A 17976-nucleotide genomic window follows, 5' to 3' on the forward strand; every position below is an offset into this window, starting at 1 on the left:
TGCTGTGCTATCAGTGAGCGAAGCTCCATGCACGCCTCTTATTTTTAATGTTCGGTTTGCTTCATGAGTCCTTGTGTCGAATACTATTCTGGGCAATGATTATTCATTAATACAAATAAACATTAGATTATAGGAAGAGTAAGCTTCCCATGAAAACCGAAGTTATTATCAGATCCTAAAAGCAATAATTAAAAACCCTGTTCCCAGGTAGAATTGTAAAGTGGATGACTCTTGCATCCAGCATTCTCCCATTCATTTTTAGAGCCATCCAACTCCCTCAGTCACTTCACTGCCATCCCTTCCCAAGCCCCAGCTGCCATCTAGATAGTCAGAGCTTCTTGGCCCATTGCAAGCACTCATCATGATGTTTAGCCACCAACCCAGCATTGTTTGGCATCTTTCTTAATTTCTTGGTTTTCACTCAAACCTCCCATAATCCAAATGATGACTGCTATAGAATTGCATCAGAAGACTTATGAAGACAAGTAATTTGATAGCCAAGAGTCAGAATTCTTAGGTTACAGTGGCAAAATCCTGTAAGCTCCATATCTGTCATATATTGCTATTTGTTCAGTCTTACTTTGATCTACTCACTAAACAATTCGTCCTCTATAGAACTGAGGGTGTAAAGGTGGTTGGTAGTGGGTTAAAGAGGAAAGTCAAATCAGAAATGAAGAAGAGGTTGAGGAGACCATATGTAGATTAAAAATAAACTTTTTTTGGGCATTGATTTTCATTTAGTCACAATATTTTTATTTTCAAATAACATTAAAGAAAAACATACAGCCTTCATATTTTCTAAAGGAGAAGCAGAGAAATATCACACTGTTCTTAGTCAAAAGTAATGTTAGCAGGAATGTCTAGACTATGTCTATGTGTTTATTTCTCTTTATTTTAGTTAAATGATAGATTTACTCACTTGCAACTAACTCTTGCTATATTTCTCCCATTTCAAAATTCTTAAACTATTGTAGCTAAAAATTGTATCTGTTTTACTTAACTGCCTTTGGTAGCATTTGAAAGTGAATGCAAAATTTCTAGACAAAATAGAATCAGATACATGGGCTAATATAGGAATATACACAATACTGTTAACTGTCCCAAGATTTTTCATTGATTATGTCTTCCATGGTGAGATTTCAGGCATAAAATTGGTTTGGGTTAGTACAAAGTCTGGCCCAACATAACTTACTTGTAGTTCTTCCTAATAAGTCAAACAAGCTCACATTTATGGTGCTGAATATATTCTAGATTCATTGTATCTGTAGTTGCTAAAAATTTAGTTCCATGCCTTAGGATGGTATTAGAATGTCCATGATAAGAAAAATAAGTGCAGCAAAATAAAAGAAATGCCACGCCTGTCTTTCTGTATTAATTTTTTCCACTGGAGAAGGACAGATTTTACTCATTAAAACTACAAAAGTCTGAGACCAACTGCTCCATATTCTTTTGTGTTCTTTAAATGTTGTTATTTGGAGGTGACTTAATTAGACTAAAGCTAGAAGAGAAAACAATAGAATGTCAAAGATGCTTTTCAAGTTGTAAACTAACATTTTAAGTTATAAACTCCTTGATACTATTTTCTTAATTAAAAAGATATTTCTGAATCGAAAAGATCACAGCTTCTGAGTAAATTTAGAAAGCATTTTTTTGTCATTTACAGAAAAGGGCTTTAAGAGCCTATGTTCCTTTGGTTTTAAGAGCTCTTTACTGTGACTTCAAAGTAATCATTTTCAGATTAATAAACTGGAGCTCGTCTTTGGAATTATCAGTTTTTCTTTTACTACAGAATCTGAGGTTAGCCAGAATCCATCTGTAGAACATGAGGCAGAAGGGAGAAACACCTGACAAGGTGAGGCCATCCTTAACTATTTTAACACAAGCAATTAACCATTTATACGCACTTAAAAGCAGACAGCTGGGATGATGGTGTCTGCTAGAAAAAAAAAAGTGTAATGAAATGTTCTTTAGTTTTTTGATCTTTAGTAAAATTTCATCTTCGTATAAAATTTTGTTATCCATTCCACTAACTTGTTACTTCTCCACTCCACCTCCCCACTCCCTTTAGAATCCTTAGTTTGAAGACATAATTCTTTAAATGATCTGTCTTGGGGAGGGGGGAATCTTGTTACTTTTAAGGACTGAAAATAGCATTATAAACTTTGTTTTTATTTTTAAATACGAATAACGACTGAAGCTCTCAAATCAATCAATATTGTTGCCAAATTTTGTAAAACGCACTGTCTTGGCCCTCTAACGATAGAGTTCTAATATAAATGTAAAAACCAACCTATCAACATGTTTTCAAAAATACTTTTTGTAAAGAACAGTACAATTTCGTGGCGTCCAAATATTCCTTCCTTTCTTACAAAATATTATTGGATCTGTCCAGTTCATAAATATTCCTTCCCTCTCTCCCTCCCTCCCTCCCTGCCTCTCTCTGCAGTTTTTTTGATGTTTGTTCTTTTCTTTCCGTTTTCTAGTTATTAATTGGTTCAATGGATGACCTTTGTGCGACACTGTTCTACCTTATCAGCCTCGCCAGGGCCCCCGCGCCGCCCAATTCCAGCAACCCTGGTTCTCCTGTGACCCCAAGCCTTCCAGATCTCTGGGTTTCCCCCCACGGGACTGTCAAATTTTTCCCCGCCAGAGACGCCAGTCGCGGGCTTCCTCCCTGGGGTGTGAGCCGGTCGGCGCGCCACACTTCTCTAGGTGGCCGGACGCGCGCCCAGGGTAGGAGCTGGCGGCGGGGCCCAGGCTGTTCCGGCTGCGGCACGCCAGGGAATGTGGTTGGCCCTGAGCCTGGAGGCCGAAGGTGGGCAGGCAGCACTCCCACCGTGTTTCGGAGGAGAGATACACTAGGCCAGCCTAACGACACTCGGAGTGCGAGCTGCGGCTGGGGTGTGGGCAGCCCCTTGCAGCGGGCGCGTGGGTCACCAAGGAGCAGTTCTCCGGGACCCGTTGCGTCCGAGGGACTGGGCGGGGCTGGGCGGGGCAGGACGGGGGCGGCGCTCAGGAGCCCTGGAACCCGCTGGCCCTGCGGCCACGGTCCGAGGCATGGTTCTGAGCCCCTGCGCGGTTTCTGGTGCGTAGAGACTGTAAATCGCTGCGCTTCTCAGTCACCATCATCCCAGCTTTTCCCGGCTCGAATTCAGCCTCCAACTCAAGCTCGCGGGAAAGACTACCTGAGAGGAGAAAAGCTTCTGTCCCTGGACCTTCTTCTGAGGGTGGTGAGGTTTGTTTAGGGTCGCAGAAGCAGGGAGGACTGACTCAGCCCTCACAGAGAAGCCCTGGGGAACTCGCAGGGCACGGGCCGCTGTCGCGGTTGGGAGGCGAGGGCACAGCGCTGCGGTTGTAGATTCCAAGACCCCTGAGGGTGGCTGTGTTGGTTTCTCGCAGGAGTCAGAGGCTCCCTGCTCTCCAGCCGCCCAGTGACCCCAGCTTAATCTTCAGCACCACTTGGGGCGACCTTTTCGGTGCAAACCTACGATTCTGTTTCTCAGGATTCCTCCCCATCCCGCTTCCCCCCGGAAAAAGCTGACAAGAACTTCAGGTGTAAGCCCTGAGTAGTGAGGACCTGCGGTCTCCGCGGAGAGCTGTGCCTGGAAGAGAAGGACGCTGGTGGGGGGCTGAGATCAGAGCTGTCTTCTGGCCCTGTGGCCCCATGCTTCTGTCGTGGCTAACAGTTCTAGGGGCTGGAATGGTCGTCGCGCACTTCGTGCAGAAACTCCTGTTCCCTTACTTTTGGGATGACTTCTGGTTCGTGTTGAAGGTGGTGCTCATTATAATTCGGCTGAAGAAGTACGAAAAGAGAGGGGAGCTGGTGACTGTGCTGGATAAATTCTTGAGTCATGCCAAAAGACAACCTCGGAAACCTTTCATCATCTATGAGGGAGACATCTACACCTATCAGGATGTAGACAAAAGGAGTAGCAGAGTGGCCCATGTCTTCCTGAACCATTCCTCTCTGAAAAAGGGGGACACGGTGGCTCTGCTGATGAGCAATGAGCCGGACTTCGTTCACGTGTGGTTCGGCCTCGCCAAGCTGGGCTGCGTGGTGGCCTTTCTCAACACCAACATTCGCTCCAACTCCCTCCTGAATTGTATCCGCGCCTGTGGGCCCAGAGCCCTAGTGGTGGGCGCAGGTAGAGTATGGGGTGTGGTCTGCCTATACAGAATGGCAACCCACCTGCTTTCCTACCTTTTTTTTTTCTTTAGGATAATTCGTAACTAATATTTTGGGTGAGTGAAGTGTGCATGTTAAGAGTACAAAATAGTTTTATGATTCTATGCTGATTTAACAACTGTCTCCTCCCTTCAGGCACGTAGTTTCAGAAAACTTTTATGAAATCTCTGCTTCCTACCGTTTTGAGACAGGGACAGTTTTACTGCTATTGGTTCCTTCAGTGAGTGCAAGAACACACAGAGAGAGAACTTGGTCAGTTCTAAATTTTATCAGCTCTGACAAAATGATGAATAGGAAAGTTATCTGACTTCATTGTGACACGTCTACCTACCTCTAATTGTACTTTATCAGGGATGACTACATTTGCAGAATAGATATGTTTAATGGGAAGTACCTGAATTCCTTTCTTCATGTCTGCTCTTATTTTATACTGTCTGCAAGCTAGGACTTGCCTAGCAAGGTTGCGCTCCCACCTGTGAGCGAGAACTTGGGCTCTTGGCAGACTCTAGGAGCCTTTCTATTTCTTCTTCTGATCCTTCCATGCATCCTCTTTTCTTTTTTTGACTAAGTTCTACCCTTCCTCTTCCCCCTACCTTGGAGTTAGGACATCTTAGGCTACACATATTTTCACTGAACTGTAAAGGAAAGCCTGGGGTTTAGTGGCTAATAAGTAAAGAAACTAGGAAGATGGGTTGCTTAATGAAATAGAAGTGAAATATGAAAAATGATACTTATTTGGTGTAATCTAAATGGTTTATGCAGAGTCTTCTTCAATGGGGAAGGAAGGTGCAGAAAGAGGAAGATCCATTGCAAGGACCATAATGAAAATATTTAAGTATTTTAGATTAATAGATACATACCAATACCTTGTGTAAAGTTTTTAAACTCACAGAACAATATGGAAAAATATATTTATACACTGGTGATCTCTAAGGTATAGAACTTTTCAAATAACCTTTATCATATAATATTTGTATATCAAACAAAAATGAGTTAGGCAGTATACGGAAAATGGGCTAGCCCTTCAAGGCTATCACTGTTCCTAGTTCTTTTCAGTTCAACTTGTGGTCTGATAAAGTGGCAAATGTTTACTTTTTCTTATTTATTATTATTTTTTATTATTATACTTTAAGTTCTAGAGTACATGTGCACAAAGTGCAGGTTTGTTACCTATGTATACATGTGCCATGTTGGTGTGCTACACCCATTAACTTGTCATTTACATTAGGTATTCCTCCTAATGCTATCCCTCCCCACTCCCCTAACCCCACGACAGGCCCTGGTGTGTGATGTTCCCCACCCTGTGTCCAAGTGTTCTCATTGTTCAGTTCGCACCTATGAGTGAGAACATGTGGTGTTTGGTTTTCTGTCCTTGTGATACTTTGCTCAGAATGATGGTTTCCAGCTTCATCCATGTCCCTACAAAGGACATGAACTCACCTTTTTTATGGCTGCATAGTATTCCATGGTGTATGTGTGCCTCATTTTCTTAATCCAGTCTATCATTGATGGACATTTGGGTTGGTTCCAAGTCTCTGCTATTGTGAATAGTGCCACAATAAACATACATGTGCATGTGTCTTTATAGCAGCATGATTTATAATCCTTTGGGTATATACCCAGTAATGGGATGGCTGGGTCAAATGGTATTTCTAGTTATAGATCCTTGAGGAATTGCCACACTGTCTTCCACAATGGTTGAACTAATTTACACTCCCACCAACAGTGTAAAAGTGTTCCTATTTCTCCACATCCTCTCCAGCACCTGTTGTTTCCTGAGTTTTTAATGATCACCATTTTAACTGGTGTGAGATGGTGTCTCATTGTGGTTTTAATTTGCATTTCTCTGATGGCCAGTGATGATGAGCATTTTTTCATGTGTCTGTTGGCTGCATAAATGTCTCCTTTTGAGAAGTTTCTGTTCATATCCTTTGCCCACTTTTTGATGGGGTGTTTGTTTTTTTTCTTGTAAATTTGTTTAAGTTCTTTTTAGATTCTAGATATTAGCCGTTTGTCAGATGAATAGATTGTAAAAATTGTCTCCCATTCTGTAGGCTGCCTGTTCACTCTGATGGAAGTTTCTTTTGCTGTGCAAAGCTCTTTAGTTTAATTAGATCCCATTTGTCAATTACGACTTTTGTTCCCATTGCTTTTGGTGTTTTAGTCCTGAAGTCCTTGCCCATGCCTATGTCCTGAATGGTATTGCCTAGGTTTTCTTCTAGAGTTTTTATGGTTTTAGGTCTAACATTTAACTCTTTAATCCATCTTGAATTAATTTTTCTATAAGGTGTAAGGAAGGGATCCAGTTTCAGCTTTCTACATATGGGTAGCCAGTTTTCCCAGCACCATTTATTAAATAGGGAATCCTTTCCCAATTTCTTGTTTTTGTTAGGTTTGTCAAAGATCAGATGGTTGTAGATGTGTGGTATTATTTCTGAGGGCTCTGTTCTGTTCCATTGGTCTATATCTCTGTGTTGATACTAGTACCATGCTGTTTTGGTTGCTGTAGCCCTGTAGTATAGTTTGAAGTCAGGTAGTGTGATGCCTCCAGCTTTGTTCTTTTTGCTTAGGATTCTTTTGGCAATGCGGGCTCTTTTTTGGTTCCATATGAACTTTAAAGTAGTTTTTTCCAATTGTGTGAGGAAAGTCATTGGTAGCTTGATGGGGATGGCATTGAATCTATAAATTACCTTGGGCAGTATGGCCATTTTCACAATATTGATTCTTTTTATCCATGAGCATGGAATGTTCTTCCATTTGTTTGTGTCCTCTTTTATTTTGTTGAGCAGTGGTTTGTAGTTCTCCTGGAAGAGGTCCTTCACATCCCTTGTAAGTTGGATTCCTAGGTATTTTATTCTCTTTGTAGCAATTGTGAATGGGAGATCACTCATGATTTGGCTCTCTATTTGTCTGTTATTGGTGTATAGGAATGCTTGTGATTTTTGCACATTGATTTTGTATCCTGAGACTTTGCTGAAGTTGCTTATCAGCTTAAGGAGATTTTGGGCTGAGATGATGGGGTTTTCTAAATATACAATCATGTCATCTGCAAACAGGGACAATTTGACTTCCTCTTTTCCTAACTGAATACCCTTTATTTCTTTCACCTGCCTGATTGCCCGGGCCAGAATTTCCAATGCTATGTTGAATAGGAGTGGTGAGAGAGGGCATCCTTGTCTTGTGCCAGTTTTCAGAGGGAATGCTTCCAGTTTTTGCCCATTCAGTGTGATATTGGCTGTGGATATGTCATAAATAGCTCTTATTATTTTGAGCTACATCCCGTCAATACCTAATTTATTGAGAGTTTTTAGCATGAAGGGCTGTTGAATTTTGTCAAAGGCCTTTTCTGCATCTATTGAGATAATCATGTGGTTTTTGTCTTTGGTTCTGTTTATATGATGGATTACATTTATTGATTTGTGTATGTTGAACCAGCCTTGCATCCCAGGGATGAAGCCAACTTGATCGTGGTGGATAAGCTTTTGATGTGCTGCTGGATTTGGTTTGCCAGCATTTTATTGAGGGTTTTTGCATCGAAGTTCATCAGGGATATTGGTCTAAAATTCCTTTTTTTTGTTGTGTCTCTGCCAGGCTTTGGTATCAGGATGATGCTGGCCTCATGAGTTAGGGAGGATTCCCTCTTTTTCTATTGATTGGAATAGTTTCAGAAGGAATGGTACCAATTCCTGTTTGTACCTCTGGTAGAATTCGGTTGTGAACCCATCTGGTCCTGCACTTTTTTTGGTTGGTAGGCTATTAATTATTGCCTCAATTTCAGAGCCTGTTATAGGTCTATTCAGAGATTCAACTTCTTCCTGGTTTAATCTTGTGAGGGTGTATGTGTCCAGGAATTTATCCATTTTTTCTAGATTTTCTAGTTTATTTGCGTAGAGGTGTTTATAGTATTCTCTGATGGTAGTTTGTATTTCCGTGGGATCGGTGGTTGTATCCCCTTTATCATTTTTTTATTGCGTCTATTTGATTCTTGTCTCTTTTCTTCTTTATTAGTCTTTCTAGCAGTCTATCAATTTTGTTGATCTTTTCAAAAAACCAGCTCCTGGATTCATTGATTTTTTTGAAGGGTTTTTTGTGTCTCTATCTCCTTCAGTTCTGCTCTGAACTTAGTTATTTCTTGCCTTCTTCTAGCTTTTGAATGTGTTTGCACTTGCTTCTATAGTACTTTTAATTGTGATGTTAGGGTGTCGATTTTAGATCTTTCCTGCTTTCTCCTGTGGGCATTTAGTGCTATAAATTCCCCTCTGCACACTGCTTTAAATGTTTCCCAGAGATTCTGATATGTTGTGTCTTTGTTCTCATTGGTTTCAAAGAACATCTTTATTTCTGCCTTCATTTCGTTATGTACCCAGTAGTCATTCAGGAGCAGGTTGTTCAGTTTCCATGTAGTTGAGCGGTTTTGAGTGAGTTTCTTAATCCTGAGTTCTAATTTGATTGCACTATGGTCTGAGTGACAGTTTGCTACAATTTCTTTTCTTTTGCATTTGCTGAGGAGTGCTTTACTTCCTACTATGTGGTCTGTTTTGGAATAAGTGTGATGTGGTGCTGAGAAGAATGTATATTCTGTTGATTTGGGGTGGATAGTTCTGTAGATGTCTATTAGGTCCGCTTGGTGCAGAGCTGAGTTCAATTCCTGGATATCCTCATTAACATTTTGTCCCTTGATCTGTCTAATATTGACAGTGGGGTGTTAAAGTCTCACATTATGATTGCATGGGAGTCTAAGTCTCTTTGTAGGTCACTAAGGACTTGCTTTATGAATCTGGGTGCTCCTGTAGTGGGTGCATATATATTTAGGATAGTTAACTCTTCTTGTTGAATTGATCCTTTTACCATTATGTAATGGCCTTCTTTATCTCTTTTGATCTTTGTTGGTTTAAAGTCTGTTTTATCAGATACTGGATTGCAACCCCTGCTTTTTTTTTGTTTTCCATTTGGTTGGTAGATCTTCCTCCATCCCTTTATTTTGAGCCTATGTGTGTCTCTGAACATGAGATGGGTCTCCTGAATAGAGCACACTGATGGGTCTTGACTCTTTATCCGATTTGCCAGTCTGTGTCTTTTACCTGGGGCATTTAGTCCATTTACATTTAAGGCTAATATTGTTATGTGTGAGTGTGATCCTATCATTATGATTTTGGCTGGTTATTTTGCTCGTTAGTTGATGCAGTTTCTTCGTAGCATCAATGGTCTTTACAATTTGGCATGTTTTTGCAGTGGCTGGTACCGGTTGTTCCTTTCCATGTTTAGTGCTTCCTTCAGGAGCTCTTGTAAAGCAGGCCTGGTGATGACAAAATCTCTCAGCATTTGCTTGTCTGTAAAGGATTTTATTTTTCCTTCATTTATGAAGCTTAGTTTGGCTGGATATGAAATTCTGGGTTGAAAATTCTTTTCTTTAAGAATGTTGAATATCGGCCCCCACTCTCTTCTGGCTTGTAGAGTTTCTGACGAGGGATCCACTGTTAGTCTGAGGGACTTCCCTTAGTGGGTAACTCGACCTTTCTCTCTGGCTGCCCTTAACAGTTTTTTCGTTTATTTCAACCTTGGTGAATCTGACAATTATGTGTCTTGGGGTTGCTCTTCTCGAGGAGTATCTTTGTGGCATTCTCTGTATTTCCTGAATTTGAATGTTGGTGTGCCTTGCTAGGTAGGGGAAGTTCTCCTGGATAATATCCTGAAGAGTGTTTTCCAACTTGGTTCCATTCTCCTCGTCACTTTCATGTACACAAATCAAACATAGATTTGGTCTTTTCACATAGTCCCATATTTCTTGGAGGCTTTGTTTGTTTCTTTTTACTCGTTTTTCTCTAAGCTTCTCTTCTCATTTCATTTCATTCATTTGATCTGCAGTCACTGATATCCTTTCTTCCACTTGATCAAATCGGCTACTGAAGCTTATGCATGCATCACATAGTTCTCGTGCCATGGTTTTCAGCTCCATCATGTCATTTAAGGTCTTCTCTATGCTGTTCATTGTAGTTAGCCATTCATCTAATCTTTTTTCAAGGTTTTTAGCTTCTTTGTGATGGGTTCAAACATCCCCCTTTAGCTCGGAGAAGTTTGTTATTACCGGTCTTCTGAAGCCTGCTTCTGTCAACTCGTCAAATTCATTCTCCATCCAGTTTTGTTCCATTGCTGGTGAGTAGCTGCGATCCTTTGAAGAAGAGGCACTCTGATTTTTAGAATTTTCAGCTTTTCTGCTCTGGTTTCCCCCATCTTTGTGGTTTTATCTACCCTTGGTCTTTGATAATGGTGACCTACAGATGGCGTTTTGATGTGGATGTCCTTTTTGTTGGTGTTGATGCTCTTCCTTTCTGTTTATTAGTTTTCCTTCTAACAGTCAGGACCCTCAGCTGCAAGTCTGTTGGAGTTTGCTGGAGGTCTACTCTAGACCCTGTTTGCCTGGGTATCACCAGCGGAGGCTGCAGAACAGCAAATATTGCTGCCTGTTCCTTCCTCTGGAAGCTTCGTCTCAGAGGGGCACCCGGCTGTATGAGGTGTCATTTGGCCCCTACTGGGAGGTGTCTTCCAGTTAGGCTACTCGTGGGTCAGAGACCCACTTGAGGAGGCAGTCTGCTGGTTCTCAGATTTCAAACTCCCTGCTGGCAGAACCACTGCTCTCTTCAGAGCTGTCAGATGGGGACGTTTAAGTGTGCAGAAGTGTCTGCTGCCTTTTATTCAGCTGTGCCCTGCCCCCAGAGGTGGAGTCTACCGAGGCAGGCAGGCCTGGTTGAGCTGAGGTGGGCTCCACCCAGTTCGAGCTTCTGGGCCGCTATGTTTACCTAGTGAAGCCTCAGCAGTGGTGGACTCCCCTCCCCTAGACTTGCTGCCACCTTGCAGTTCAATCTTGGACTGCTGTGCTAGCAGTGAGCAAGGCTCTGTGGGCGTGGGACCGCCGAGCCAGGCACGGGATATAATTTTCTGGTGTGCTGTTTGCTAAGACCATTGGAAAAGTGCAGTATTAGGGCGAGAGTATCCTGAGTTTCCAGGTACCATCTGTTACAGCTTCCCTTGGCTGAGAAAGGGAATTCCCCGACCCCTTGCGCTTCCCAGATGAGGCGATGCCCCACCCTGCTTTGCTCACACTCTGTGGGTTGCACCCACTGTCCAACAAGTCCAAGTGAGATGAACCCGGACCTCAGTTGGAAATGCAGAAATCACCTGTCTTCTGCGTCGCTCACACTAGGAGCTATAGATTAGTGCTGTTCCTATTCAGCTCTCTTGGAACAATAAAAACACAAAGGTTTACTTTTGAGTGCTCATTTTAATCTTGTTTTCACTACAGGAGGAAGGGTCTAGGAGCAAATGTAAACTCCAAATTTTGCTAATAATTGATAAAGCTGTAAGTTCTGTTTACAAGGGCCAACCAAGAGGGCCACAGTGTCCCTGAAAAAATGGAAACCCAAAGCCAGTTTCCTGAGAGATTCGTCTTAAAGTACATAGGACTGGCTACTTCTCAAAATAGAGCATTCAGACTTTTCTGTTGACTGAATTGTTGCTTAACTAGGACCAATTAATTTTGCAATTTTACTTGTGCCAGCTTTTATTTTGCTTGCCAATAACTAATTGCATTGTTTTCTTATTTTTGTTTTTAACACCAACAGTTTTTTGTATTTAAAAAAGCCACTTTGGGATACTGAAGTTTTAAGCCAAGACTAGTTGATTGGCTCAGTAAGTAGGTCACTGGAGAAGTCAACTATTCTTTCTGGCATACCTTCAAACATAAATGAGATATATGTTTTCCAAAGATGGAAAAATTCTATTTTGATTAACAGATTTTGTAATAAGATGTAGCTTAGATCATAGTCACTTTTATACTTAAAATACTGTGTTGTTGGCATCTGGAGCCTCATTGGTGAACAATATAAACATACTGTTTTCAGCACATTAAATTTCAGATTTCGTGGATTCTCATTGGATGTTTCTGATGTTGTACTATTAAATCATTATACCCCAGGGAGAGTATATTGAGGTAGAAAGATGAATCATGTGGTTCAGACACAGGTAAGCCAGACAGACCCAAATTCCATGTATGGTCTGCCACTTCCTAGCTGTGTGGTTAAAGATAATATCATCATTTACCCTGGATCTCACTGAACTTAGCTGTAAAATGGTGATGATACCATCTGATTCACAGTATAATTCTGAGGATTAAATGATACATCTTTTGTAAAGTGGCTAGCTGAGTGCCTGGTATGTACTAAGTAGATCTTTAGTGTATTTAAATGATTGCTATTATGATTATAGAGTAATCCTGGGGCTTTTAATAAGGGATCTTATTTGGATTTTGCAGCTACACCCTTATTTGATGTTAGCTAGTATATACAGTCATGAATCACTTAATGACAAGGACACTTTTCTTAGAAATGTGTTAGACGGGCCAGGCGTGGTGGCTCATGCCTGTAATCCCAGCACTTTGGGAGGCCGAGGCGGGCAGATCACCTGAGGTGAGGAGTTTGAGACCAGCCTGGCCAACATGGCAAAACCCCATCTCTACTAAAAATACAAAAATTAGCCGAGTGTGGTGGCAGGAACTGGTAATCCCAGCTACTTGGGAAGCTGAGGCAGGAGAATTGTTTGAACACAGGAGGCAGAGATTACAGTGATCTGAAATCGTGCAAGTATACTCTGGTCTGGGGAATAGAGCGAGACTCCAAAAAACAAACAAACAAACAAAAGAAATGTGTTAGGTGATTTTGTTGTTGTGTGAACATCATAGAGTGTACCTACACGAACCTAGATGACATAAGTTTACTACACACCTAGGCTTTGTATGGCTTATTGCTCCTAGGCTTATTGCTTTGTATGGCTTATTGCTCCTAGGTATGGCTTATTGCTCCTAGGCTACAAACTTGTACAGGATATTACTGTACTGAATATTGTAGGCAATTGGAACACAATGGTGGTAAGTATTTTTAAGTGAAAACAGAAATGGTACAGTAAAAACATAGTGGTATAATCTTATGGGACTACTGTTGTATATGCAGTCCCTCATTGACCAAAATATCATTATCATTACTATGTGTTAGCAGTAAGTTAATGACAGAGTTAGGATTTGAGCCCATGTTTACCTGATATCATGATGTGTATTTCTCACATTCAGCCTTGCCACCTCTGTTAGGAGGTGTATCCTTTCTTTACATTATTTTTGCTCCTGACAGTATTCAAGCATCATTCCCTTTCAGTAAATACATGTTCAACAGATATTATAAATAAAAACCCCAGAGTCAGTGTCTCCATGGCCAGTAAGGAAGAAACCATGCATTATCAGTGCTTAGAACACTGCCTTTTCTAGCTACTGAACCATGAAGACATCTAAACTTCCTATTAAAATCAATTATTTTCTTTTGTAACAGAAGTAATTGTTGATCTAGCTGAGTCTAGGAATGAAAAAGAAAAAAAAAAAAACTAAACAGTCTATTCTACTAAATACAAGTAGAAATTTAGAAATGTCCTGAAAAGTAAAACAGATATCATGTATGAATATCACAGTATGTAGCTAAGATAATAAAAGTTCACATGAGCTGTGTGTTTTATCTATCGGCATACATAACACTTTCTATAAAACTTGAAGGGGGCTAGTGTGGTGGCTCGTGCCTGTAATCCCATAACTTTCAGAGGCCAAGGCAGGTGGATCACCTGAGGTCAGGAGTTCGAGACTAGTCTGACCAACATGGTGAAAGCCCATCTGTACTAAAAATACAAAATCAAAATCAGCCAGGTTTGGTGGTGCGTGCCTATAATCCCAGCTACTCAGGAGGCTGAGGCAGGAGAATCGCTTGAACATGGGAGGTGGAGTTTGCAGTGAGCTGAGATCGTGCCATTGCACTCCAGCCTAGGCAACAAGAACGAAACTCCATCTCAAAAAAAAACAAACAAACAAAAAAACAAAACACTTAAAAGGGCATTTATTTTTCCTCTGACTCTTTTTCTTAGTCTTTAAAAAAACAATTGCTTTTATGGTTGAAAGTCATTTGGAGAATTACAATGGCTTGATTGTTAACAAGAACATTTGCCCTGCACCGTTTCAGTGTAACAGTTTATGAAAACTAACAGTGCAAGGCTGCATGCATTATTTTGTGTTTATAGAGAAGACACAGGATTTTTACTTCTTACAAAGAGAAATCTGAAATGCTTCAAAATATGTTGAACCACAAAATACTATCAAATCTAAATTGGAAGAGTTCAGGGTAATTGAATAGTTTTTTAAAGGTATCTATTTATAACTATAATGATTTAATATTGGTGTATTAAGAAAGGATGGAGAATAAAATATATACCATATGCTAAATCTGAAACCTTGTGGGTGCCTACTATGTCTAAAGTGCTTTGTATCTTTTGGGAGTGATGATTAGTAACATTGACATCAACACAACCAGGAAATCCCAACCATATCACCACCCTCAAAACCAGTTACCAAATGAACAGTAGAGAGTGGACAACTTTTTGCAAAAATATGCAAAGTAAATTAAAAGTTAGCAAGAGTTCATGTGTATCATAGTTTTTATTATGCCATTCATTCACTCATTCATCCAGGTAATAAATATTTGTTGAATATCTCCTTTGTGCTAAGTCCTGAAAATTTAGCAGTGAACAAAACAGATTTCCTCAGTTCAAGAGTTTACAACCTAGTTGTTGAACTATTCCTCGAGGCTGCATCAACATCTGTTTGTGAATTGACTAAGAGCTTTATGATTGCAGGAAGTCACTGTAAATACACATAGATCACCTGAGGCAGGTGAGGTCAGTGGAAAAGGTACTCAAAATAGATGGATAGAGAAAAGGTGAGAGAGAAAAGGAAAGGGGTGGGGGAACAAGGGAGAAAAGGAGAGGGGAAGGGAGAAGATGGAGATGAGGGAATGAGCAGGAGGAGAAAGGAGGAAAAAGACAAAGGTAAGCCCTGCAGGCTTTTATGATTTAGCATCAGAAAATCTGAACTTTAGTTCCCATGCCACCTTGCCTAGATGTATGAGCTTGAGTAGAGTATTTGCCCACTATAACCAGGCTTCCCTCATCCTTAAAATAAGGTCAATATTTACCTATCATGGCTGTAAGTGTGGATCACCAAAAATAATGTATAAAAACATTTTGTAATCTATAAGTTACTTTAAAATGGCAAGGATTCTTATTTATCATCAGCAGCATTATGATTATGACTAAACATGCCAAAGGATATAGAGATAATAGCATACAAATTTTAAATGATATAAAAGCACCCCAACATTGTTGTGTTTGTTCTAAGAGAAAAGCATAGATCAGTAGATGATAATCTTGGCAGCAGATAATATTAGCAATATCAGAGATGAAAAATTGGGGGAAAGGTCGAGGTTTAATCTCAAACACTTTAATTTTCAATAAGTTTCCCAGGGAAATTTGGGATGCCATTTGATATATGTTCTAATCCAAAACACACAGATATAAGACTTCTGCAAGTATTTTTGAGTCTTCAGACTATGTGGGAAGGAAATAATAGTATTATAAAAATTTTGACATTTTTCTTATCTGTGTATAAAAAACTTGGTGTCTTAATATTGGTAACTTTTATTTTCATATTTTGTATAGCCTGAATGTGTATTTTTTCAGTTATATCAAAGTAGAATTGACAGTCTCAGAAACATTGGACTATATAGTATAGAGACCACGTTTTGAGTCTGCTCTGCAACCTACTAAGCTGTGTTACCTTAAAAAAGTTACTTAATTGTTTACCATTTCAGTTTCTAAAATATAGCACTTTACCTGTCTCCCAAAACCACTGAGATTGCCTTTTAGTTAGCCTTGAGTACATGGCAACTATTATTTTTGTTAATGACAATAACAAGGGTAACATTTGCCTGGTGGTTTAGCTGAAATCTTTTCCTTTGGCTTATTCCTAAAGACAGTTATCAGATACCAGCCATGATGGAAACTTTAACTATCACAGTGCACATTATCTGGCGTGGCCTATGAAACCTGTTTGGAATTGGTTCTGTATAACTTATGAAAAATAGAATTTTTCTAAAATGTACCAAAACAATGTGTTTAAGGTTCTATTTCAAAGAAACTACACTATTATTTGAAGCTACATGGAAATGCCTGAATACCTAGTTCTAGGAGGTGTAACTTAAAAATAGAAGGCAAAATCATTATAAAGCCAATAATGGAATGCATACGTGCTGAGGGTCCCATAAGATTGTAATACTCTGTTTATTGTACCTTTTCTAAGTTTAAATATATTTAAATACACAAACACGTATTACTGTGTTAGAATTCCTGCAATGTTTTCAGTACAGTAACATGGTGTACAGGTTTGTAGCCTAGGAGCGATAGGCTATATATCATACAGCCCAGGTGTGTAGTAGGCTATATCACTTAGGTTTGATCAATGATTATCATTGGGTCTTGTGTGAATTAAATATAAAGAACCCAACAGAATACCAGGATCATAAAGTATATTCAACAAATGGATGCAATCATTATTTTTAACTGCATAATGGCAGAGACAGCCACCCATAGTAAGAAGTCACTTTTCTCAGGTCTCTTCATTTGAGATTTGTTGTATGGAGGGAAACCCACGTAGTGTGTTATACAACCTTAGTGAGTTGGCTTTAAACAGCTTTCTTGTCCTCTCCAGTAGCAGTACATCCATTAACTACTTCCCAACCCTCAGTGGCCAAGGTTGGAATGCTCTCAGACACAAGTTTGAAGTGAGGTCGCTAGCTTTTCTCTGGCCAAAAAGAAGAGGGTTCTTCTACTGTTAATAATGAAGAGGTCATGAGGGAAATAACCCTGATGGGGTCTGAGTCTTGCAGAAATACTACATTAGTATTCACTGCCTTTTAAAAATATGTATATTGTTTACTTACTAATGAGTCTGTCTGTAGATTGCTTTGGTCCACATTTACTCTTCTAATTTCACCACTTTCATACTGAAAAATAGCAAGCCAGATGTAACATGCCTTCTTCTGCCATTTCAGTAATAATTAGTCATTGGCAACAGGAGATGTGTTAGAAATAACATTAAATGAAGTGTTCGACTTTTTCTTTTGTGTATAATTTTGGTTATAATAATGTATAAATTATATTATTATGTTATAATAATATTCAATCTGCTCACCTCAAAAATGTGGGAACAACTGAGAGTGAAAACACATAAACCCACTTAGAAACTTGTGTGCGTATATTCAGGGCAGTTAAATCATGTCAGGAAAAAATATGTTATTGCAATAGAAAGACTTGTGCTTCTGTTATTCATGAGTTTTGTATTTCACTCCTCGAGAACTTTGCTATGTTAAGTGAGGAATGAAGCTCCAACTCACCCTGCCTAGTTATGCCCTTTTGGGTGGGAAGAGGAAGGGCGTGGTCTGACTTGGAAACAAAACAGGCCAGAATCACTAGAAGCACTTCTCCCATGTAAGGACCTGGATTCCCAATCTGTTTCTCTCCCTTGCAGGGTCTATGATCTCCTCTTTTCAGTCTTCAACTTTCTATTTAATGAGCTTGAGCTCATTGTATGTCATCATCATCATCATCATCATCACAACCAACAGAAGTAGTAATAACAACCACCACCACTGCAGACACCATTTAAGGAGGACTGATTCTGGGTCAGGCACCATAATGAATGGTTTATATAGACCATTTAATTATCTCAACAACTGTATAAGTTGTATGGAGTCGCTTTTCAAAAGAGGGGAGGGAGACTCAGAGAAATGACGTGACTTGTCCAAGGTCACACAACTAGCAAGTGTCAGAAGCGGTGTTTGAATCCAGATTCTCTGGCTGAAAATCCTATACTC

At 40.0% G+C, this 17976-nt stretch overlaps 1 protein-coding gene across 2 annotated transcripts in view; it reads left to right on the forward strand.

Moving 5' to 3' along the window:
- Window positions 1-2883: 2883 nt before the first annotated feature.
- SLC27A6 (solute carrier family 27 member 6) overlaps window positions 2884-17976 on the forward strand; it is a 122051-nt gene continuing 106958 nt past the window's right edge. For both annotated transcript variants that reach the window (XM_063665203.1, XM_054488320.2), the window contains exon 1: window positions 2884-4145. In XM_063665203.1, coding sequence (XP_063521273.1) covers window positions 3665-4145 — 481 coding nt within the window. In that variant the 5' untranslated portion in view covers window positions 2884-3664. The remainder of the gene's footprint in view (window positions 4146-17976) is intronic.

This window comes from Pongo pygmaeus, chromosome 4 (genome assembly GCF_028885625.2).
Source record: "Pongo pygmaeus isolate AG05252 chromosome 4, NHGRI_mPonPyg2-v2.0_pri, whole genome shotgun sequence".
In the NCBI taxonomy this organism is placed as follows: Eukaryota; Metazoa; Chordata; class Mammalia; order Primates; family Hominidae; genus Pongo; species Pongo pygmaeus.